General features: G+C 44.4%; 1 protein-coding gene across 8 annotated transcripts in view; it reads left to right on the top strand.

Annotated features, from left to right (window-relative positions):
- The window catches only part of LDLRAD4 (low density lipoprotein receptor class A domain containing 4), a 333357-nt gene that overhangs the window by 299213 nt on the left and 8444 nt on the right, over positions 1–25700 (top strand). For all 8 annotated transcript variants that reach the window (XM_073590035.1, XM_073590041.1, XM_073590037.1 and 5 more), the window contains 2 exons: positions 6545–6699; positions 14736–14789. In XM_073590035.1, the coding sequence (XP_073446136.1) occupies positions 6545–6699; positions 14736–14789 (209 nt within the window). The remainder of the gene's footprint in view (positions 1–6544; positions 6700–14735; positions 14790–25700) is intronic.

Here is a 25700-nt window from a genome sequence, read left to right as displayed (position 1 = left end):
TGTGCAATTGTATACTGGGCAGTCACCCCCTCCAGGAATGGGTATGTGGAGAGTGGCTGTTAATCTGGTATTTTGCACCTGTGTTGCTAACATCTTGCTTTATGGGCTGGCTGCACCCTGCAGTGCATTTGTTCTAGACCTGGGCAGGTAAGTGTTGCTGCCTTTTTGCTTGTTGTGAGAAATGATACTACTTGGATATCGGTCAGACGCCTCTCACAGCCAAACCAGATCTCACACTTTGCACGGACGAGGGACAGTACCCTGAAACAGCGTCTGCAAATTGAGATTCTGGCTTGGCTTTTATCCTAAGTCATGTATCAAGGCTCCTTAAGGGTCAACATTGACTTTTAGGATTGCTACTTCCAATAGGTGGCGCTAGCGTTCTAGTCCTCTTCCTCTCTGAAGAGACAATTTGCATAATTAGCATATTTCCCAGAGGAGCATTGCGGATTTAAGTCTCCTCACCTCGACATGCTTAGCATGTCATTCTCCGCAAGGAGAAATGATACTTCTTGGATATTTCCAATTTAGTGGACACTCCATTCCTTATGGGCAACTTCTAAGCATAAGTAGCCTGACTATTTTTTTTCCCCCTCTATAGGAAAATGTTTAGGTTGCCTAACTATCGTGTTAATCATACAACGTGGTAGCGCCTAACTTGCTTTCTTACTGTAATACCCTTTTAATGTGTTATTAGCTATCCACAGGATAAGTGATTACGCTAATCCTTGGGGGTCCTACACAGGAGCTCTGTGGATCCCCTTTTCAGAAATCAGTGGGCTCAGACCACAGACCTTCAGAGCCCCCAGCAGTCTAGTAGTTCTTTATCCTTATCTGGGTGGTTGTGGGCTGCTATTATCATATATCCATGGCCCCTTACCAGCCTGAGAATACCAGGCCTCAGCTGTCTGCTTTAGCTTGGCTGATTGTCAATAATGGGTGGGGACCCCTCTATTCTTGATAACCAAACTTGATCAATCTGACAGCTGAGGGTTGCAGCCTGCAGCTGTCAATTTTGCCTGGCTGGTTATCAAAAATACAGGGGAACACACACTTTTTTTTTTTTTTTTTTTATTTATTAATACTCCCATCAGCCACTGCCTGTTCCCGCTGTTTATAGCGGAAGCAGGCATAGGCTGATGGGAGTATAGTAGTCCCATCAGCTGACACCAGCAACCAGACTTTTTACCTCCAATCACAGCTGCTTCCTCATGCTGTCATTTGATAGTTTGGGAAGCGCGGCTTTCTGACCAGAAGTAGTGTTTGCCACGCTGTCATGCACAGCGTGGCAAACACTGGATGTTCAGGCTCCCCCATTCAAGTGAATGAGCTCCAGGTTCAGGTACTGTTCTGGTAACGGAACTAAACTACTTCTAACTGTTCGGGCGGACCTGAACATCCAGTGGTTCGCCCATCACAGTTCAACAGGACGCGTTCAGACTGCAGTGTATCCCATGCGTTTATAGGCTGTTGTGTAAGCATGGACTAATAATACTAAAATTGACTGTACGTTACATCAAGTTCAGTGAACAGTCACTTTCAGATTGCATATCCTATACAAGAGCAAGGTTTCCATTTTGTCACCGCCATAGTAAGCATGTAATGGTTTTATTACTTTATGGCACTGGAAGTGTTGACATTCCTTGATCTAAAATCTGATGGTGTGGTCAGAAGGAAAGGAAATGATAGGTTAGAAATACTTTTGACTACTAGTTCTTTTCAAAGTCCTACTTCTCTGCTGTGGTTCAGTCTGTTGTCCTCATGTAGTCTCGGTGACCTGCTTTGCTCTCTTGTTTGCTATATTTCCTAATAGTCTGGCAGTATATTGTAGTATTTCTTCATACAAGCTTTCTAGTCAGATGTTTCAGGGAAATGTATAAGTTCAGACTAAGGTTCCTCCAATAAGGGCATACAATCATAAGCAAATCTAATGGTTACAGGACTTGCATATGTATGATAAAATTATTTTTTGTATTGCGGTTGTGTGATGTGTTTTTTTTCCTCTTCTCATGACCATTAAGTACAAACCTTCATTACAGGAGTGGAGGTTTTGCTGACAAACTATTTTTTTTTTATGTTCATATACAGTTGAAATAAGTAGTTAACAGACACTATATAAAAAGACACAAATGCGTCTTTTTCTCAATATATGACATGAAATCAGAATAAACCCTTCCAGTTTTGGGTCAGTTGGGATTACCATAATTATTTGCCAAATGCCAAACTAATGAGAGACAATGTAAATCAAAAATGTATACATTTCATTAGTATTTGGTAACATTGCCCTTAAACTGAATGACTTGGGTCAAACATTTGGGATATCCTTCCACAAGCTTCTCACAATAGTTGGTTGGAATTTGGGCCCATTCCTTCTGACAAAACTGGTGTAACTGATCCGGGTTCGTAGGTCGCCTTGCTCACACCTGCCTTTTCAGCTCTGCCCACACATTTTCAATAGGATTGCGATCAGAGCTTTGTGATGGCCACTCTATAACATTGACTTTGTTATCCTTAAGTCACATAAGGATATTTGTCCATTTGGAAGACCCATTTCTGCCAAGTTTTAACCTCCTGGCTGATATCTTGAGATGTTTCTTCAGTATTGCCACACAATCTTCTTTTCTCATGATGCCAACTATTGTTATGTGCACCAGTCCCTCCTACAGCAAGACCACCTCACAACATGATGCTGCCACCCAGTGTTTCACAGTTGGGATGGTGTTCTTGGGCTTTCAAGCTTCTCCCTTTTTCCTCCAAACATAACGATGGTCATTATGCCCAAAAGTTTAAAATTTTAGTTTCATCAGACAACAGGACATGTCTCCAGAAATTAAGGTGTTTTTTCCTGTGTGCATTTGCAAACATTAATCTGACTTTTTCATATTTCTTTTGGAGTAATGGCTTCTTCCTGTCGGTGACCTTTCTGCCCTTGTTGATACAGTATTCGTTTCACTGTGGGTATTGACACGATCTTGCCAACCAAACCACAATAATTTCTGGGATACGGAACCAGTCTCTTTCCTGAGCAGTATGAAGTCATGGACATTCCCATCTTATTTGTACATGCGTATAATTGTTTGTACAGATGAATGAGGCACCTTCAGGTATTTTAAATTGTACCCAAGGATGAGCCCGACTTGTGTAAGTCCACAATTCTCTTCCTGATATCTTGGCTGATTTCTTGAGACTTTGCCATGATTCTACACATAGAAGCAGTGTGTTTCAGGTGTGCATTAAAATACATCCACAGGTGTCTCTAACTCAGATGTTAACAAAAAAAACTTGTCAAAAGCTCCTAAACACATGACATCATATGGGAAGGCCAGAATTGTTTAAAAGGATAGTAATCATAGTGTATATCAACTTTTGACTTTGCAGTAAGTAATAAAAATGCCTTAAACATTCTCTCTCTCATAATCTGGCATTTGTCAAATATTATAATTATGGTAATCCTACTTGACCTGAAATGGAAAAGGTTTTTTCTGATTTCATGTCAGATATTGAGAAAGCCATGCATGTCTTTTTATTCTGTCAGGGTCAACCCTCCTAAGACATCTATATGAGCATGCAGTTCATAAAATGTTGACTAAAATACCTTATCTGCGATCCGATATCTTATTCCTGTGAAATCCTACTTCCCAGTATGAGACCTGTAGATGAGGGCAGACTGTCGGTCATTACATGTCTCACACTGGTAACCAAACTGTCATTTAAAATGAGCCCTGGAAACAGATTCTCTGGGAGATCAGTGTCTGGCACACATGCCTTAATTAACATCTCATTTACATAAGTCATGGAATTCTCTGGAATTTAATCATCGGCGCACAGACATCGAAGTTTTTATGATGCTCATATAGATGACTTCGGAGGGATGATCCTACTGACAAATTCCTATTTAAGGGGTTGTGGCTATAGCGTCAATATTAACAATTTGTCAGGTGTCTGCACTCAAGTTCTGTTCTGAGAAATTGACATTATTCTACCACTGTTTATTTTTAATGTTTTCTAACAAAAAAACTTTGGGATTTTACCAGGTTTTCATCTCACTGGAATATCTCCTTTCTCAATTTATTTCAAAGCTGGCATCCAGCATACATTACAATGCAAAATGAGCAAAAATATGATAAGTAACATGTCACAGGCATCAGCTCATTTTCTACAGTTCTCACTGATGGCAGATAAGCAAACTTTTTTGAATTAAACAGTGTATTTTTTTAAGGCTTTGTGTCTATTACCCAAACTTGTATTTTTATTTTTATTTCCAGTTTTGTGTGAGGTCACAATTTTCAGGTGAACATGGTGTGTTTTGTATCATCCATAGTCTTCCCCCAAATCTGGGCTTGCACAGGAAGGGTTGAAGATTCTGATGTGCATTTGCTATTTGAAGACTTGGGCTGACTTGGGAGGCATCAATTGGGGAAAGATGGGCTGCATTAGGCTGCTTTTAAAGGGAGTCTGTCACCCCCTCCGGGCGTTTTTAAGTAAAAGAGCCACCTTATGCAGCACTAAAGCTGCATTCTGTCAAAGTGGCTCTTTTATTTAGGGTACCTTCCACCACAGAAATAATCGTTTTTAAAATTGGTCACATACCTGATATTTGACAGGGGGACAGACAGGTCTTTCCCCCTCTGACACAGACGCCTCACTTCCATCATTCATGTCCTCGTGTCTTGCTCCGCCTCCTCAGCGTTCATTTCAAATGCTGGTTCCCGCGCTGTAATATCTTCTATTGGGCATGTGCAGTTAGCGCTGCCATTCTCTGACATCGCATGATGTCCTTCCTACCGCGCCTGCTCCCTTGGTCTCTCTTCCCCCCTCTCCTCCCTCGGTCTCTCTCTTCCCCTGCCCCTCTCTCCTCCCTCTGTTTCTTCCCCTCTCTCCCTCGGTCTCCTCCCTCTGTATCTCTCTCTCCCCCCATTCTGTCTCTCTCCCACTCTGCTCTGTGACTAACAGCTCGTGCAGAAGGCGCTTGACGTCAGCGCTGGCTCCGGTTGCTAGGGGCAACCCATTTGGCCATCGAGCTATGAAGGTTAAAAAAAAAAGTCCTAGCGATCCACCGAGGACCCGCCCACAGGCCCTCCTGCAGCCGTGACATCAATGGACGTGAACCCTGAGAACATGCAGCGCTGTGCAGGTAGCGGCTGGTAGAGCTGCACTCTGGGCTTCCTGCTGGTGTGCACAGAGCGTCGCTTCCTCCTGGACAATGCATGCTAGCACCTGAGCGGAGCTCGTAGCTGCAGCCTCATCTCCCCCTGGACTGCCGGCTGGCGCGGTAGTAAGGATATTATGACATGTGATGTCAGAAGGGCAGCGCTAACTGTGCATGCCCAATAGAGGATATTACAGCGCGGGCACCAGCATTTGAAATGAACGCTGAGGAGTCGGAGCAAAGACACAAGGAGGACATGAATGATGGATGTGAGGCGTCGGTGTCAGAGGGGGAAAGACCTGCCCACTGGACAAACTTCTGGTATGTCTCACAAATTGTAAAAATGCTTATTTCGGCGGTGAAAGGGACGCTAAATAAGAGCCACCTTGACAGAATGCAGCATTAGTGCTGCACAAGGTGGCTCTTTTACTTAAAAAAGCCTGAGGGGGGTGACAGGTTCCCTTTAAACTTGCTGTGTTTTTGCGGGTTGTTTTTGCAGCCCCAATAGATTTCTATGGGGCTGCAAAAACGGCCTGCAAAAATACATCGGAGCGCCGTGTCCCATATGGCCGTGAGGGCCGTACATACGGCTGTGTAAAAATATCAAGCTTGCTCGATATTTTTCACGGCTCGCGGACACTGCCTCCATTTAAATCAATGGTACCGCAAAAACAACGGTTGCTTGTTTCTGCGGTACACCGTATTTGCAGATCGTCCTTTTTTTTTTTTTTTCCCTGCAATTTGTTACAACAGGGAAAAACGGCGATCCGAGAAGGTTTATTGAGGCCAGTTTTTGCGGGAGACCGCAAAAATCACGGCAACTTGTCCCGTAAAATCGGGCAGCAAAAAACCCGGCATGTGTAAAAGTAGCCTTATGAAAATGTCACACTTTTGAGTGGCGTATATTCCCAGTGGTCGCTATTCTAGCCTCACTTACATGCAACACAGAAGATTTTAAAAAAAAAAATTATTTTGGAAGACTTTGGTACACAATTAAAGTTGTTTTACACTTCCCATGCTTTTTGCGGGCCGTATTGCTGTAATTTTCCCAGTCTGCTTTAAAAACGGGCCACAAAAATCTTCTCGGATCTCCGTTTTTCTGTTTTGGATTATTAGGTTTTGAAAAGTTGGGGGAAAAAATACGGCGTTCCTCAAATACGTCTTCACGGTGTACCGCAAAAACAAGCTTCCGGCAAGTGTAAAAAAAAAAAAACTGACAAAGGCTTTTACATCATTTAGTGCATGCATGGAGGGATTGTTTTAGAAAGGTAAAAACTTGACTGATTCCTTTTTCATTTTATAAAACTGTTAGTGTAACCCGTATGCCTCCATTCAAAAAGCTGTATCCAATATTTGGTTATATACAGTAGGTAATGAGATTTCTTTGTTTTTCAGCTGAACTGGAGTTCGTGCAGATTGTTATCATAATCGTGGTTATAACGGTGATGGTGGTTGTGATCGTCTGCCTTCTTAATCATTATAAACTGTCCACCTGGTCCTTCACTAACCGACAAAGCCAAAGCAGAAGACAGGAAGAAGTTCTCCAGCCGGTGAGTCTTCCTCGTTTCTGCAGTCTAGTAATATGGCAGTGTTGTAGAACTCCTCATTGGTTACAATTGGAGGAACCCCATCTTCATATGTAACAACTGAACTTCACATTGTAATTTACTAAATCCATAGTAGTAAAAGTGAAAATAGGCAACTTTGCATGCCTTCTGGATAGATTTTGCCAACAAATGATCAGTGATGAATACACAGTCCATTCACTGAGGTATCAAATTACTGTACTTCAGCTGCTCAGAGGTTTATGGAGAGGAGGAGGTAGGACACACTTCCTATGAGAATGATGGAAGTGATGTATCTGGCACTTTCCCTTTCCTTTTTGTAATGGAAACCATGACACCGATGTTGAAACTTATCCAGGAAATCCCAGGATATGTTATTGTCGGTTAAGGTGAACAAACCGAATTGTAACATACCGTAGTATATCTGCCCTTTCCAAGCCACGAGTGCCCTGCACTCAAATGTTTCATTTGAACATGATAACGAAAAAACTATAGGTAACTGACTGTATGTGTACCGTAAAGTCTTCACATGCAGGACACACTTCCGGTGCATAGACCGCGCTGAAATACCGGTGCATGCGCAGTACCAATTATATGCTTTGCCCACAGTTGGGCAAAGCATACTGTGCAAGCGCCGGAGGCCTTTTCAATGCGCAAGCGCGGAAAACTACAGCATCTGTGTTATTCACAGATGATTACATTCAGCCAGCAGAGGGGGGGGGGAGAAGGCGAATAAGCCCCGCCCATCGGACCGAACCGCGGTGATTTCCATACATCTCCTCCAAGATAGAAAAAAAAAACAAAACGTTTTTATGCATCAAAGATGTGGGGTCAGGGGGAATCAAGCCCTAATAGAATCCTTATGGGACGCACAATTGGGTGATATCTTTACATGATATCACTAAAAAAGGATGACAGATTCCCTTTAACTATATGGGTCCACTGCATCGTGATAGTGCTTTTGCTGTGGATGCAAAATTTGGGTATGTGATTTTGCCATTGCGTTAATCCATTTAATGGCAAAAATGCCATTGAATTCAATGGCAATGATGACAATCCCACAACTTGATTTAAGTTGCTGAGGTTTGAAAAAATGTGTGATATTGTACTCTCATCCACTTTAGGTTTATGGGCGAAAAATCTGCAAAGAATACAGTAGTAGCAAACAATCTGTAGCATATCAATCGCATGTGAACATGGTTTAATTCTTCCTATACATACCACTAACTTTAGTCACTCAGTATATTTCGTTGCTCTCTGTCCACACTGCAGCCATTTTTAATTTTGGTTTTTAAAATATCTGCTAGCAAAGGTGTAGAAATGAAAATTTAATAAAACTGGACATAGCGATGCAGAATAAGATTTTCCATTGGTAATTTGTGTGGCACATTTTTCATGGATATCTTTGCACAAGTCTAAAGCCTTATTCACATGTTCATATTTAGTGTTCATAAAACACTTTTCCTCTTCCTGTATTTGTCTTTATCAGTTTACCTTCCTTGGAGTGGTTTTTTTTTTTTTTTGGTCGTCCTTTTTTGTCTTGCATGAATGGAGGCTTCCCAAACCTGTTCTTACCAACTGGTCGATGAATAACAGATCACACACAGAAACTGTAATGTTGTACTGTTTGTTTTATTTTTTCCGTCGACCTAATCACTTGAGTAAGGGTACCGTTACACGTAGCGACGCACCAACGATTCCGACAACGATACGATCTGGCTAAGATCGATTGTGCATCGCTAGTAAGCAGGCCGATCTTCATAACGACGCATCAGCGATGTCCCTAACGACCATGGCGATCGTTGGTACTGTGTCACACACTGTCTATATTAGCGATTCAGACTTTGAATAGGCGTCCTTCAGCGCTATCTATATGAGTTCGGAGTCGCCAACGAGGTCGCTCGTCGTTGATAAGGGGCGTCAAACACAGCGATGCATGCTGGTCAGCGTGACGCCAGCGATCAAAAAATGATCCTGAACGTTTGCGCACGATCAGCGACATCGCAGCAGGGAGCCGGTCGTTTCCGCGTGTCACACTTAGCGAGATCGCTAGCGATTTCGCCGTGTGTAACGGGGGCTTAAGGCCAAAGTAGGATAACTACTTTATTTATATATATGTGTGTATATGTGTGTGTATGTATGTATGTGTATATATATATATATATGTATGTATGTATGTATGTGTGTGTGTGTGTGTATATATGTATGTATGTGTGTGTATATATATATATATATATATATATATATATATATATATATATATATATATATATATATATATATATGTATGTATGTCTTTGAACTCTACCTTATTTCCCTAGATGTCTTCTGTACAGACCAGTGTCGCTGACAAGTATATCTGTACAGACCGAAGATGGAGAGGAGACCGGGAATGCTCTGAACTTTATTTCTTTACACTTGTGCTGCTTTTACCTTCTATCACTTTCTCTTGAGGTTTAGATGTGACAGTAAAAGCGAGAAGAACAGCTTTATCCATGACAGTGCACTTGTAGCGCTGCTTCTGGCGCTGAGCCTCCTCTTTGCTTTTTTTGATGGGAGGCATGTGTCATGTATGACCCAGACAGCTGACTGAACATCGCGCCTCTGCTCTCTAGGCTTTCTGAAAGGCGTAGCTGTAGGAAGCAGTCAGCTCTCATTAGGACGGGTAGTGGACATGATTTTGTGGCGCTCTAGGGGTGCTATTCTGGTGTAGTCCTTAGTACAGAGTAACTTCTGTGCGTGTGTCATCTTACCAGCCATTTCAGGACAAAGGCTCATCTCCAAAACACATACGGCAGCTTTCTCTTTGTTTACACGGCGCTCGATGCTGCATTTCTTAAAATGATTACATATCTCTTTGTAATAAACTTTCCCAGTCTCTGCATTTCGCACAATGCACATGGAACCATGCAGAAATGGCACCGAATAATATGCAGCGCTAAAGAACTGTGGATTCTATTGCTGGCATGAAATCTGTGGAAACAGCCTCTTCATAAATTGACATGCTGCATGCTGTTTTATCTTATATGTGCATGACTTCTCAACTAAAAATATCTCAAAGCTTTTAAAAGTAACCCATCCTGCCAACAGCCTGAACCTGGAGGGTTGTGATGGGTTAGAAGACCAGTGAGGGGAGGTGGGACCCTAATATTCATTTGGGGCAGAATCAGCCACAGAAAGCAGAGTTGGAACAACTTTGTAGCAAAAGAGCAAGGTTTGCAATGTGCAGCTCTGCAAAGTTTTCTGTCCCTTCTGATCGGATGGGTGAGACCTGATTATGATACTAAAGTCACACAAAATTCCAGTGACTTTCTAGTGCTTCATTATATCTATCCCACCTTGCATGACATTTTTACCTTTTTCTGCTGTTCACGCTCTTCTTTCCCACGGTTTCCGCTTGCTTCACATGTCACTACGCCAATTTCACTATATGCTGGCCTATGTTTCTGCTCTTCCTCGCAGCTAGAAGAGGTGTATTGATTTATGCACAAGCTGTAATACTATGATCATTAATTCTTGTCTCTTGAATGCAAGAATGACCAAAAATGCTTGAAAGTATTGCAGATTTGCATCAAAGCTGCAGCACCAGTCAGTTTACACAGCAGATGTTCTCTGCAGCACATGCATGAGATTCTTAAGATGTCATAAACCTCAGCGCTACTGTAATAGTGGATTATCGGTCTGAAAAATCTGTGTAAAATCTTCTCTTTATGCCCTGTGGGAACATACCCGAAGTGCTGGAAGAACTGCTGTACTTTCGTCCCTGGTAAATAAGTGGAACTACACCAGTAAAGTGCCAGCTCACAGCTGCTTATGATACCTAATAACTGCAGTAACAACGTAAACCCAAAAGAGACACATTTGAAGAATTAAGAAATATTTTCCCGGAGATCTCCTTTCAGAAAAAAAAAAAAACCTGTCAATGGTGCATATTGCGGATCCTGTTTTTTTTTGCAATGTTGTTGCAATTCTACTTCGGTTGCCAGAACCTGTTCCAACTGGGCATCACTCACCCCCATGTGGTCTTCACCAGTCTGAACATAGACTGGTGTTGAATTAAGGGTTGCTTATAAACCTCCCAACTTAAATCTAAAGATAAAATACAGACCATGAGAACGTGTGAGTACAGTCAGGACATTGTCTGTGTGGTTACGTCTGAGCAGATGCATAGTGTTCGGGTTATCAGTCACGACAACTTGTACAGACAACACTGGGCATGTTTTGTGATCCAGCTACTATTAGTCAGCATCTCCACGGCAGGGCACTGCCAAGTGGTGATCCTTCAGTGCACACATCTCCAAGTTGGCATGTCGGATCTCTTTAAAAACATGACAGATAAGCTCTTGTTGCTAGTAAGCCCAGTGTGTACAATGCCTAGAAACCAATATTCACCCAGCAACGGCTAGTTAGAATGGACTGGTGACAAGGATGATGGTAAGTATGTTGCTTTGGCCTCATGGGGTTTGGAGACCCTGTTAGTGGATTGTTATGGTAGTGAGGTATGGCCAAATACAGTATAATTTCCTCTTCATACCAATTATTGCAGGAATCTGAAGTCTGTGATTTTTGACACAACTTAAGATCGCGTGTCTGCAAACCCATTCCATAATCTGTGTATTGTTACACACAGCAAGTGATACATCACACCAAAAAAAGTTTACTTAAGGTTATTGTCATTTTAATTTTTATTTCATAAATCAGTAGTATGCATGAAAATAATCAACTTTGTAGTAGATCTTATCAGAGAGCTTCTTCTCTGCCAGAATCGATCCGGCATTATCAAAGATCACAACTAAGGTAAAATCTGTAGTTAGTGAAGACTTTCCCATTACTGAGAGAAGAATTCTATGTAGGTGGGAGGGGCTAGCTATAGCGCTCCACACCCCTCACCCTTCACCTGCAGGGAAATTAAACACACATGGTACACATCAGCACATATCACTGGTGTCACAGCGGAAGGACACTGTGGTCCCCTTATGGTCAGTGGAGCCTTGGTGAATCCAGCCTTTAAAGGGAGTCTGTCATTCCTAAATTCAATATTAACTGATATTTACAGTGATAAAGGGGACTTGACCCTATAAAAACTATACTAGAACTGTCTTGGTGGTATAGTGTGAGAATCTACTTATAATTTGCAAACAAATGAAGGACTTCAAAGCACATGTAGCGTGGCCAAGAGTACAGTGCACCATTACACCCTGCGATTTTGCATGTTGAAGGCCTTCCCACCTCTCAGTGCCAGCATTGTCTGAACTCCTTCGACATGTGCCCTGCTGCACTTACAGCGTCAGTGCTGTCTCGTATACAGTGAGGGCAAGTACTTTCTCCTTCCTGGCTCCCCCCTTGATGCTGCTGAATACACGAAGACACCTGGAAATGTAGTGCGCAGTGTTTGCAGAGAAGATCCTTTTGAGGAGACTATGCTTGCCAACACTGTGCTGCCTGTGCGGAGTTCATGCACTGTGTATGCGCTTGCACTCACACACAGGATGAATTTAAACAGTGTTTGATCTGGGAAGCAAATAAGGTCTTTCAAGAATTGGAGAAGGCCCTCAATTTGCAAAATCAGGAAGCGTAACAGTGAACCAAAGCCCCTCATTTGCATATGAATTAAAGGGAATATGTGAGCAGGTTTTTGCTACCTCTGCCTACATTATGCTGCTCTAAGCTAAGAGAAGCTGAATCCAACCATATATCACGTAGGTTACTGCGTACAGCCGTTCTGATACAATCAGAAATTTAAGATATAGATTAAAGCAGAGCTGAGAAAGCTAGCCCTGCCCACATCACAGCTACCTTAGTTGCTGGACTGGTCCAGCGATGTTAATCTTATTGCTGTCTTCAGATTACAAAGCAATAACCTGCTGACAAATTTCCTTTAATAGTATTTATCTCAAGCATTGTACCATTAATAGGTTCAGCAATAGTATGTCTTCTATAGCCAGTCCTCTGGATCACTGTATAGGTCATTTAATATTGATTTTGGGGGTGACGAGCACTCCTTAACATATTCATGTATGGCTTCAGCAGAATTGATAGCTGTGGTATAATTCACGCTCGCTGACACTTGATCTGCTAATCTTACAGCTCCCCATTTCATCTGTATTAAGAACTTTTTTAGTTTTTTGTCTACAGCTCGTGTCGTGCTATATATCCTAGTTACCTTCAGCTTCTATTGGCAGATGACGATATGTTCTCATTAAGGCCTCATACCACTTTAGATACACCTTTTTAAAGAAATACTATTGTAATGTGAATAACATGAGGACTAAGGCAGTCCTAGTGCAATTTACAATTTCTGGTTCCTGCAGTGATGCCTAGCTTCACTGTTATTAGTGTGGATTGCTGCTACATTATATCAGTCAAAATAGCCCTCTCTGGGGGGAAAAATATCCCTAGTGCCACATATTAGACGCAGCTCCCTACAAGTCAGTGTCCGATCACTCAAGAAGCTTTGCAACATGCCTATCTGGGTCTCTGGCTTGGCTAATATCACTACAGACAGCGGTTTCAGTATGGGGACATTTCTTTCTTCTCTAGAGCCAATATACATGCTTCCATTACCCATTGAGCATGGTCAACAAGACTCAGATCACTTTAATTGTGATCACATCATGACTCTTCAGAGATCAGTTCTGTTATCACAGCTATGTTTCCTCTGAAAGTACAGGACATGGCTGATGATGAGTAGAGATGAGTGAATTTGTTCATTTTTTGGCCCCAAATCTGATTTTGACATTTGGACCATACTCGAACACTATTCGTACCGAATATTTGTCTTATGATCAGTTTTGAACATATTTGGTTATTTCTACTCCCATTGACTCTGATGTTCGGCTGTCTTCGATGAATATTGCAAAAACAAAATTCGATTCCGATCGTTATCAAAACCGAATCCGAACAGATTAGCTTATCTCTAGTGATGAGGTGACTAGTCCTAAGGCAGGTCTATACCTTCTCCCCACAAGAATCGGGTACTTTGACAACTAGATCTTGGGAGCTGACTGACCAAATGCACTTTGTGGGAATAACCCCAATTACGTAGAAGCTGCTATGTGTGGAAAAATTCTGATATTTCCAGTCATTCACTTTCCTTGGAAGCAGCAGGCTAAACTCCAATAGCTGGAGCTGCTTCCCCAACTAACGAACCGTACAAACCTCGGTACAGATTAGCCCTGTGGTCTCAACTCCTACTATTTGGATATTTGCACATCATGTGTACATGGATGTACCATCAATGCCCTCTGTACACATAAATGTTTTCTATTAAGAACAAAGCTGCTTTCATCCAAAGGTAGAAATCACTAGTATTGAAATTGCGGGTAGTTGTCGGGCTGCATGGCTGCTTTTTCCTCATCTGGACATGACTCCATGTCCAGGAACTGACTGTTCTGTATAAACAAAGGCTCAAACAAAAGTTGAATGGTAAAACTTTATATACCAGTGGTGCCCTCTACTGGTGGCTGGCATAGTCTACACGTATTGATTACATAATGTAATACTCATGAGATCCAAAATGTTTGGCAGTCATTTATGCATCAAGTGCTGTAGACTAAACCTGTTCAAGTCACTCATGTGCCAGACTCCCACTCGACAGGACCCAGAGGCTAGGAACTGCAAGGGAGGGGAGATTTGGTGGTGTTTATAGCAAGCTGGCTCAAGGACGTGACCATGGTAAAGTGAGCTTCTTTGCTATCCTGTAGACACTTGTTGGTACTTTATCACATTTGAATGGGATCATTTAGAAGATGGCCCCTTCAGACAAGGGACACCTTTTTGACACTAGGTTAAAGACACTTGACCTGGTTACATTTTTGCAAAATGTTGTGTTGGGTGAACTGAATAAATACTTTATAAGGGGTAAATGGCTATGATCACATGGTTGTAGGGACTTTGTTGTATTGTGGCTGCCGTTTTATCCACATAAGTTTAGTTGTGCCACCTAGAGATTGACCGCCATATTGGATGCATGAATGTGTATTTTATACTGATTTTTTTTTCTTCTTCCTCATCTCTCATAGGAAAGGTGTCTGTGGCCTTCAGATAATTTGGTGTCACGACAAGGCGCATCAGAGGTACGATGTAGTTTTTCAGCTGATGTAAATATATAAGTAACTAAGGTGGGGTATATATATTTTAAGGGGTTGCCCACTATTAGGGCAACCCTCTTTCATACCCCACTCTTGGTCCCGATAAAATAGTTTATACTCTCCTCCTGTGCTGGCACCATTCCCGTGGTTTCTTCACTCGCTCTCTCAGGACTATCGTGTTGGGTTGTGACAAGTGACCCTGGCATCCAACAGCGCACACGTCACTGTCCCCGCCTTCGGACGAATTGAACATGAAGAGGAAGCCAGGGATACAGCTGATCTGACTTTCGATTCATGTTCAATTCGACAGAAGGAGACTGTGACGCCAGCATTGATTGGGAGCCAGTCACCTGTGACAATAACCCCGCTAGTGCCAGCACCGCAGGAACAGCATCGGCAAGGGAGGCGAGTATTGACTTTCTTGTTTTATAGTGGTCACGCGTGGGGTAGGATGATGACTTGTCTAAGTAATGGACAGCTTCTTTAACATTGCAACACAAACTGTGCTATATGTGACGAGTGAAGTTTTATTCCAAAAATCATATGCACAGAAAGCTGACACATGATTGAGACATCTGGGAATTAATGGTTAATCTGTTACTAAAGGAAATATACCGGTAGTTAATTTATTCCTGGCAGCGGAGTGTTAAGTGCAGGCGCTAGGCAAGTTCAGAACGCTATTAATCTGCAGATTATCCCCTATATCTGTAGGTTAAAAGCGTCTTTTTCACCTGATCGGTTCCCTTTAACCCCTTCACGACCAATGACGCCACATAGGCGTCATGAAAACCTGTGCCATTATGACCAGTGACACCTATGTGGCGTCATGACTTTAAAGCCCCCATGCGGGTCGGGTGACCGGGGTCACTGAAAGGTCACCCGACCCGCAGATACAGGGGGCTTTGTATTTCACCACAGGGGGCGTGGCTTCGCCCCCACGTAGCTACGATCGCTCTGATTGGCTGTTTCACTTTTAACAGTCAATCAGAGCGATAGTAATATTTCATCAATGAAAATTGATGTAATATTACAATCCAGCCATGGCCGATGCTGCAGTAGCATCGGACATGCTGGTGACAGATATCCGACCCCCCACCTCCACCACCACCGGTTAACGGGGGCGATCTGCCCCCCACCAATGAATGACAGCGGCGATGTGCCGCCGCTGTCATCTGTCTCCCCCGCCTTCTGATTACCCCCCGGTACCTACTGAGTGCCGCTATCGCTCCCGCTGTCCCGGACCGTAAGTGCTGCCATATTGGAAAATGGGCGCATGCGCGTAGTGTGCCCGCCGGCTGCAGATTCCATTCATCCATTTTGATCACTGTGATAAACTTTCACAGTGATCAAAATAGAATGAAAAGTAAATACCCCCTTATCACCCCCATAGGCAGGAACAAATAATAAAATAAAGAAATTATTTTTATTTTTTCATTAGGGTTGGAATTAGGGTTTAGGTTGGAATTAGGGTTGGAATTAGGGTTAGGGTTGGAATTAGGGTTAGGGTTGGAATTGGGGTTAGGGTTGGCATTAGGGTTAAGATTAGGGTCAGGCTTGTGGTTAGGGTCAGGCTTGTGGTTAGGGTCAGGCTTGTGGTTAGGGTCAGGCTTGTGGTTAGGGTCAGGCTTGTGGTTAGGGTCAGGCTTGTGGTTAGGGTCAGGCTTGTGGTTAGGGTCAGGCTTGTGGTTTAGGGTCAGGCTTGTGGTTAGGGTCAGGCTTGTGGTTAGGGTCAGGCTTGTGGTTAGGGTCAGGCTTGTGGTTAGGGTCAGGCTTGTGGTTAGGGTCAGGCTTGTGGTTAGGGTCAGGCTTGTGGTTAGGGTCAGGCATGTGGTTAGGGTTGGGATTAGGGTTAGGGATGTGGTTAGGGTTGGGATTAGGGTTAGGGATGTGGTTAGAATTGAGGGGTTTCCACTGTTTAGGCACATCAGGGGGTCTCCAAACGCGACATGGTGCAACCATTGATTCCAGCCAATTTTGCATTCAAAAAGTCAAACGGTGCTCCCTCCCTTCCAAGCCCCGACGTGTGCACAAACAGTGGTTTACCCCAACATATTGAGTATCAGCGTACTCAGGAAAAATTGCACAACAACTCTGGGGGTCCAATTTCTCCTGTTACCCTTGGGAAAATAAAAAATTGGGGGCTAAATTATTTTTGTGGAAAAAAAAATGATTTAGGCTGGTTTCACATTTGCGTTTTTTTCGCGGTATTTTAGCGCTAAATAGCGCATGCGTTTTTTTTCCTATACTTTGCATTGGATGCGCTTATGTGCGCATACACATTCGTTTGTACGCGTTTTTCCGCGCATGCGTTTTTTTGCGGTATGCGCTCGGGCGCACAAAATGCAACCTGTTGCATTTTTTGTGCGTCCGACTTGCCTCAAAAAAACGCATGCGCGCGCAATGCGTTTTTTTACAGCAAGACACCCATTATAAGTCTATGGTGAGCATATGTGCGCATTGGCATGCTTATGTATGCGTTTTTTTGCACATGCGTTTTTTTTTTTACCATTAGTTTAGACAATGGAATTTAGGGGTTTGGGTTAAAGTTAGGGTTAGTTAAGGGGGGTTAGGGTCAGGATCAGGGTATGGTTTGGTTAAGGGTCAGGGTTAGGATCAGGGTATGGTTTGGTTAAGGGTCAGGGTTAGGATCAGGGTATGGTTTAGTTAAGGGTTAGGGTCAGGGTTAGGGTATGGTTTGGTTAAGGGTCAGGGTATGGTTTGGTTAAGGGTTAGGGTCAGGGTCAAGGTTAGGGTTAGGATCAGGGTATGGTTTGGTTAAGGGTTAGGGTCAGGGTTAGGGTATGGTTTGGTTAAGGGTCAGGGTTAGGGTATGGTTTGGTTAAGGGTTAGGGTTAGTAAAGTCATGGTTTGGGTTAGTGTGAGGGGCCACCTAATGTTTGGAAAAACGCAAACGCGGTAAAAACGCACTAAAAACGCATACAAACGCATAAAAACGCTGCGTTTTTTTCATGCATGCTCATAAAAATGCTTGAAAAAAACGCAGCAGTTGTATGCTTTTGTACGCGTTTTTTTGCGGGAAAAACGCGCTGCAAAAAAAAGCAAGTGTGAAACTAGCCTTATTTTCACGTCTCTGCGTTAAACTTCTGTGAAGCACTTGGGGGTTCAAAGTGCTCACCAGACATCTAGATAAGTCCTTGGAAGGTCTAGTTTCCAAAATGGGGTCACTTGTGGGGGGTTTCTACTGTTTAGGCACATCAGGGGCTCTGCAAACGTAACGAAGACCGCAGACCATTCCATCAAAGTCTGCATTTCAAAACGTCACTACTTCCATTCCGAGCCCTTACGTATGCCCAAACAATGGTCCCCCCCCCCCATATAAGGGGTAGCAGCGTACTCAGGGCAAACTGTACAACAACTTTTGGGGTCCAATTTCTCCTGTTACCCTTGTGATAATAAAAATTTGCGAGCTAAAAAAATCATTTTTTGAGGAAAAGATTTGTTTTCACAGCTTTGCGTTAAAACTTCTGTGAAGCACTTGGGGGTTCAAAATGCTCACCACACATCTAGATAAGTTCCTTGGGGGGGGTCTAGTTTCCAAATGGGGTCACTTGTGGGGGGGGGGGGGTTCCACAGTTTAGGTACATCAGGGGCTCTGCAAATGTAACATGATGCCCGCAGACCATTCCATCAAAGTCAGCATTTCATAATGTTACTACTTTCCTTCCGAGCCCCGTCGTGTACCCAGACAGTGGTCCCCCCCACATATGGGGTAACGGCGTACTCAGGACAAACTGGACAACAACTTTTGGCGTCCGATTTATCCTGTTACCCTTGTGAAAAAAAAATTGCTGGCTAAAAATCATTTTTATTTTTTTTTGAGGGGGAAAAAAAAATATTTATTTTCACGGCTCTGCGTTATAAACGTGTGTGAAGCACTTTGGGGTTCAAAGTGCTCACTATGCATCTTGTTAAGTTCCTTAGGGGGTCTAGTTTCCAAAATGGGGTCATTTGTGGGGGAGCTCCAATGTTTAGGCACACAGGGGCTCTCCAAACACGACATGGTGTCCGCTAACGATTAGAGGTAATTTCTCTAGTCACCTTCCACGACAGCTACATCGGAGGATGTCTTCCCTGCCCTAATAGGGGACAGGAACAGGAAGAGGTTAAATATCCCTCCCCTTCCTGCAACCACCAGTGTTTTCCTGTCCCCTATGGGGCATGAAGAGGTCTACGATGGTGCTGCCGTGGCCGACGATCGGGAGCACCCCACGCCCAGTATCAGCTGGGATACCTGTCAGATGCCGGGCAGCCGAGGTCGGGGGCCTTGCTCTCCTCCTCCGATGGCTGCTCCCGTCTCTGCCTGCATGGTGGGACTCGGGACTCTCCCGCCTCTCCTGCGCCTCCGTTGGGGGTAAATCGAGGCGGTGATGTGCACGCCGGGTTCCTCCAGATAGCTCCCCGACTTCCTCCTCCTCCTTGCTGCCAGTTCCCGGGGGTTCACGCTGGCCAGGGGTGGCGTTCCTCCACTTTGGGCGATACTGGGCTTTCCACTGAGGCGCACGTCGCTTAGGGGCGCGTGTCACTTCCGGTCTGTCCCTATGTGTTCCACGGTGGAGCGTATGTGCGCGCCGGGGGGTGCGTTACTCCTGGGACCGGCGGTCACATTCTGGGGCGTCCTCATGTGGTTCCCCCCCATTGGGCCAAAGGGAGGAGGAGGTGCACAAACAACGCTGGACCCTCGATCTTTCAAGGTCTGGGTGAGGAGATCACCAGGTAAGACCTGTCTGGCACTGACTGTAGACGGCATGTACGGTGACAAGCCCTCTCTCTCTGTTTCTGCAGAGCCCAGCATACCCCCTCCTACTGTAAGTAGCAGGCGTCGGCCCTAGCTATCCAGCATTTTTTACTAAAATGGCGTAGCATACCTCTCTCTAATATGGGGAGAAAAGGTCTCTGACCCTATGACAACCAGCCACAAGTGTAAAATGTGTGCTGCCTGACTCCCTCGACAGACAGGTGAAACTCTGCCCGTCCTGTACAGAGAGGTCTGAGCAGCCCTCTCTCCTGGATAGCATCAAATCCCTCATAATACAGGAGGTTCACTCATCCATGGCTCCCTTCTGCCAGACCGCCTCCCTCTAGGAGGAGGAAGAAAGCTCTGATAGAATCAGACTCAGACGAAATTCCGTCCTCGGATTCAGAGGACGCTCGGGAGATTGAGGGTTCCTCTTCCACGTCCACCCCTAAAACCAGGGAACAAGAAATATCACTTGGTTCCGGGAATGTGGGTGAGCTAATCAGTATGGTTAAGAGCACCATAGGGGTGGAGGAGGAAGAAGTTAAATACACGGTACAGGACGAGATGTTGGGCTGAAGCCCAAAGGAGGTGTCCTGTACATGAGAACGTACAGAATCTGATCCTCCATAAAAGGAGGTCTCCATATATAAAAATGAGGGCTCCTCCCAGCTCAAAGATCCAATGGATCGAGGGGAAAAAAAAAAAAATATATATATATAATATAAATTTGAGCTCTTATCAAGGAAGTCCTGGGACACCTCTACAAATCTGCTAGAAAGCGAATATGGCTTTCACATGCCCTGTCAGTGTGATTACGCACAGACTCAGGACACCTTAGGGGGAAGGATACCTGACGCCCTACCCATACTTCAGAAAGCAACGAGGTTCCTAGCCGATGCTTCCGCTGGCGGTCGCTAACAACTTGGGACCAGGCCGGGACCAGGAAGACCAGCCTATAATTCGCAGGTCTCGGGTAATTCTTTAATGCACCAGCTCTTCTAGGCTGAGCATGACTGCTCTCACCAGGTTCGGGTAGCCGCAAAAGCGGCCGTCCTTTCTAGCTCCTCTAGAGGAGTGCCCTGGTTAAAATCCTAAGGGAGGCCACTTATCTCCAAATGGTGCGACATCCTGGACACAGCTTCGGACAAAAGCATCTCTTCCGAAACATAGAAATCCTAGGAGACAGATTTTTCGTCCCTCCCGTGACCAACCTCTGTCAGCAGCTAATCTAAGCTGAATTTGCATGCCCTCATCAGATCACAGCCGCTAAGCAGCTTGAGGCTGAGCCAGTACCGGCATGAGAGACTGGCTGAGATTCCCTGGTCCTGTTGACATACTCAGGAAGAGTATAGGGAGACAAGGGCAGGAGCATCCTTGTCCCTAACCATCAACAGACCCCAGTTAAGCAGTGACGCCCGGTTGGGGGTCGTCTCTCGCTCTTTTTTTTTTTTTTTTTTTTTTTTTTACCCGCTGGCAGTCCATCTCCACAAATCAGTGGGTCCATTGTACCATATGAGATGGACTAAAAAAAAAAAAAAAAAAAAATTGGATTCAAGAGTCCTTAGGGGTAATGCTTAGGGGTAACCTCCCTACAGCCTCCACTCCTTCAGGGCTCCTTACCAAAGATCTGCTCCGGTAGAACGTGAGTGTGCCAAAGCGGGAGAAGGACACGGCCATTATGCACGTCCCTTCCTGGTGAGGAAGCCATCAGAGAAGAACCGAATCATCATAAACCTGAAGCCATTAAACGAATCGGTCCGATACAGGCAATTCAAAATGGAGTCAATCAGGGGCAGTCCAGCTCATCGGACTGAGCTCGGTAATGGCAACGGTAGAGCTGAAGGGTGCATATTACCATGTGCCAATCCATCCGACCATGTATCTCTCCAAGATCATGGCGGAAGCAGTGATTTTCATCCGGCGCCAGGGGATAGGCATTATCCCATATCTGGACGACTTCCTCTTCTCTCTACCATCTATCTCATGTCAGAAGATGGACGTAGGAAAGACCCGGGGATATTAAGATCCCTGGGTTGGATACCGAACCTGGTCTATCCCTCCACGAGAGGGAAGCTTCTGGGAGTTTTCTGACTCAAGGGGAAAGACATCCATCCTACCTAAGGTTTGTCAGGTCGACCTTGTCCACCAAGGACCTAGTTCAGGATTAGTAGCAGGCACTGACCCTCAGGGTCAATGTATGTTCTAGGATCTCAGACCACATGCACCCAGGTGGTTTCTTGGGGCTCAGGCCCACAAAGCCACGTGCTTTTATATTCCAGGATCCGCCTGGCCTACGTGGCTACAAAGTCCATTGTCCTGAAGGATTCCCCCTCCCTGGTCAGGTTAAACCGGCCCTGAGGTGGTGGTTGAACTACCGAAATCTTCAGAAGGGAGTCAGCCGGATTCAGCTTCCCCTGAAAACACTCCGCTCAGATGCCAGCCAACAAGGCGGGGGCGCAGTAGTAGAGAGATCCGATTTTCAGGGGCGATGGCTGCCGAGCATCAGCACCAGTTCCTCAAATCTGAGAGAACTGAGGGCGGTAGGAAAAGCGCTAAAAGACGTCATCACTAATCCAAAATCATCACGTCTGCACCTACTCGGACAACATGACCACAGTGGCCTATCTCCAGCCAAGGGGGTACGAAGTACGCCAGCCTGAAAGTAATAGCAACAAGGATCTTCTCCTGGTCAGTGCGTCTGAAGGGATCAGACAACACCCAGGCAGATTTCCTCAGTCGAGAAGACGTTCAACCGGAGGAGTGGCGCCTGGACCATGCGGTATTCGTGTCCCTAGCTTCCAGATGGGGTGGAGGTGGACCTAGCCGCCAACAGGCAAAATGCGAAGACTGGTATTTGTCTCCCTCAACCACATGGACGGAGTGCAAGGAATAGGTGCCCTTCACCCAATGGTGGGATTCCAACCTCGCATATACCTGCCCACCCACACCGATGCGGGCAAAAAACATCTCAGGAAATCCAGACGGACAGAGTTCCCACAATACTAATCGCCCCGCGGTGACTCGGAAGAAGTGGTACAGTGCCCTACCTACCATGGCCCAGGAAGGTCCTGGCTTCTGCCCAAAAAAGGGCGACCTCCTTCACCAAGGTCCTCTGCTACACCCAGACGTAGGCAAAGGGAACCTGGCAGCATGGTTGAGGCCGAATTCCTAAGAGCCAAATAGTTCTCGGATAGGGTAATCCAAACCCTTCAGGAAAGCCAAAAACCAATAACCAAGGCCATCTATGCCAAGGTCTGGGAAAGGTTTACGCCCTGGTGCTCTCCAGGCACCCCTGATCCCTTCCATCTCAGTGCAGCACAGACCCTAGATTTTTACAAAAGGTCTGGAACAGAGTCTTATCCCCAGCACTAAAGGTATAAATATCAGCTCTTAGCACATTTTTTTGATCTTGACCTGGCCAGCCACCGCTGGAACCTATGGTTTATGGCTTCGGCAGCCGGGATTCATCCTATACTCCGCAGTCAGGGGCCTCCATGGGAACTCAACAACGTGCTCAAACCTAAGATCCATTTGAGCCTCTAGATTCCTTGACCATGGAAACCTAACCCTTTAACCGTCCTGTTAGTCGCAATTACTGAGGCTAGACGTATAGAAGAATTTCAGGCCCTGTCAATTCAAGAAGCTTACCTTGCAATCATTACAGATATTATCTTGAGATTAGATCATGCCTGTCTTCTCAAAATTCCTTCTCAAAAGGAATCAGGGCATTGTACTGTCCTCATTCGGCCCAAGCTCTTCCAACCCTAAGGAAGAGACCTTCCACACTCTCTCGACATTTGCAGAGTGGTCCTGTCTACTGACAATAGAGTGAAGCCCAGCGGATTCACCAGAATTTATTCATCCAGTTCTCAGGACGAAATAAGGCAAGAAGAGTCAAAGAACACGATCACGAATTGGATCACACAATCTATCTGCCTGACTTACGCATCACAGAAGCTGGCTCCACCCGCCTCACTGAGGCACATTCTACCCATGCAATAGCAACGTCATGAGCAAAAAAAATGGGAATGCTTCGTCAGAGCAGATATGCAGAACCTCCCCTGGTCGTCCATCCACACGTTCACCAGGCGTTACAGGCTAAATTTCAATGGGGATTTAACATTTGGCAGACGAGTGCTGCAGGCCGTGATTCCCCCCCTAAAGAAATTGGCTGTTGGTATTACTCCGATGTAGCTGTCGTGGAAGGTGACTAGAGAAAATAGAATTAGACTTACCGGTAATTCGGTTTCTAGGAACCTTCCACGACAGCACTAATTTCCCTCCCTATCTGATATTCTTATTGGATGATTCCTGCACTTTGGTGGTAACTATTCATACTGGTGTCCAGGAAAACACTGGTGGTTGCAGGAAGGGGAGGGATATTTAACCTGTTCCTGTCCCCTATTAGGGCGGGGTAGACATCCTCCGATGTAGCTGTCGTGGAAGGTTCCTATAAACCGAATTACCGGTAAGTCTAATTCTATTTTTCATTTCAAAAAGTCAAATGGCGCTCCTTCCCTTCTGAGCCCTGCCGTGCGCCCAAACAGTGGTTCCCACCACATATGGGGTAGCAGCATACTCAGGACAAACTGGACAACAACTTTTGTGGTCCAATTTCTCCTGTTAGCCATGTGAAAATAAAAAATAGCGTGCTAAAAAATCATTTTTGAGGAAAAAAATATATTTATTTTCACTGCTCTATTTTATAAACTTTTGTGAAGCACTTGGGGGTTCAAAGTGCTCACTACACATCTAGATAAGTTCCATAAGGGGTCTAGTTTCCAAAATCGTGTCACTTGTGCGGGTTTTTCACTGTTTAGGCACTCGGGGGCTCTCCAAATGCGACATGGTGTCCGATAACGATTGGAGCTAAACAGTAGTTTATGACCACATATAAGGTATTGGTGTACTCAGGAGAAATTGCCCAACAATTTTAGGATGCATTTTATCCTGTTGTCCATGTGAAAATGAAAAAACTGAGGCTAAAAGGAAATTTTTGTGAAAAAAAAGTACTTTACTTTTTTTACGGATCAATTTGTGAAGCACCTGGGGGTTCAAAGAGATCATTATGCATCTAGATAAGTTCCTTAGGGGGTCTAGTTTCCAAAATGGGGTCATTTGTGGGGGAGCTCCATTGTTTAGGCACACAGGGGCTCTCCAAACGCGACATGGCAACCGCTAATATTCCAGCATATTTTCCATTCAAAAAGTCAAATGGTGCTTCTTCCCTTCTGAGCCCTGCCGTGCACCCAAACAGTGGTTTATGACCACATATGAGGAATCGGTGTAGTCAGCAGAAATTGCCCAACAAATTTTAGGATCCATTTTATCCTGTTGCCCATGTAAAAAATGAAAAAATTGATGCTAAAAGAAAATTTTTTTGGGAAAAATTAAAATGTCCTTTTTTTCTTTCCACGTTGCTCTAGTTGCTGTGAAACACCTGAAGGGTTAATAATCTTCTTGAATGTCGTTTTGAGTAGCTTGAGGAGTGCAGTTTTTAGAATGGTGTCACTTTTGGGTATTTTCTGCCATATAGACCCCTCAAAGTGACTTCAAATGTGAGGTGGTCCCTAAAAAAAAATGGTTTTGTAAGTTTTGTTGTAAAAATGAGAAATCACTGGTCAACTTTTAACCGTTATAACTTCCTAATAAAAAAAAATTTGTGTCAAATTTTGCTGATGTAGACATGTGGGAAATGTTGGTTATTAACTATTTTGTGTCACATAACTCTCTAGTTTAACAGAATAAAAATTAAAAATGTGAAAATTGCGAAATTTTGTAAATTTTCGCCAAATTTCTGATTTTTTTTTCACAAATAAACGCAAAAATTATCGACCTAAATTTGCCGCTAACATGAAGCCCAATATGTCACGAAAAAACATTCTCACAATCGCTAGGATCCGTTGAAGCATTCCTGAATTATTACCTTATAAAGGGACACTGGTCAGAATTGCAAAAAATGGCCAGGTCATTAAGGTCAAAATAGGCTTGGTCATGAAGGGGTTAATATCTTGTAGATGGTCAACCTTTATTATTTTTTACTGACCCTGCTATGACCGTAATAGCCTTAGAAATGCAATGTGTAAACTAAATCTTATACATGCGCTCATAAAGTATGTGCCCACGACCAGGAATTG

The sequence above is a fragment of the Dendrobates tinctorius genome, unplaced genomic scaffold, assembly GCF_039654945.1.
Source record: "Dendrobates tinctorius isolate UK_male_01 unplaced genomic scaffold, ASM3965494v1 ptg000115l, whole genome shotgun sequence".
In the NCBI taxonomy this organism is placed as follows: domain Eukaryota; kingdom Metazoa; phylum Chordata; class Amphibia; order Anura; family Dendrobatidae; genus Dendrobates; species Dendrobates tinctorius.
The sequence above is the reverse complement of the archived record's forward strand: the minus strand, read 5'-3'. Positions and strand labels throughout refer to the sequence as shown.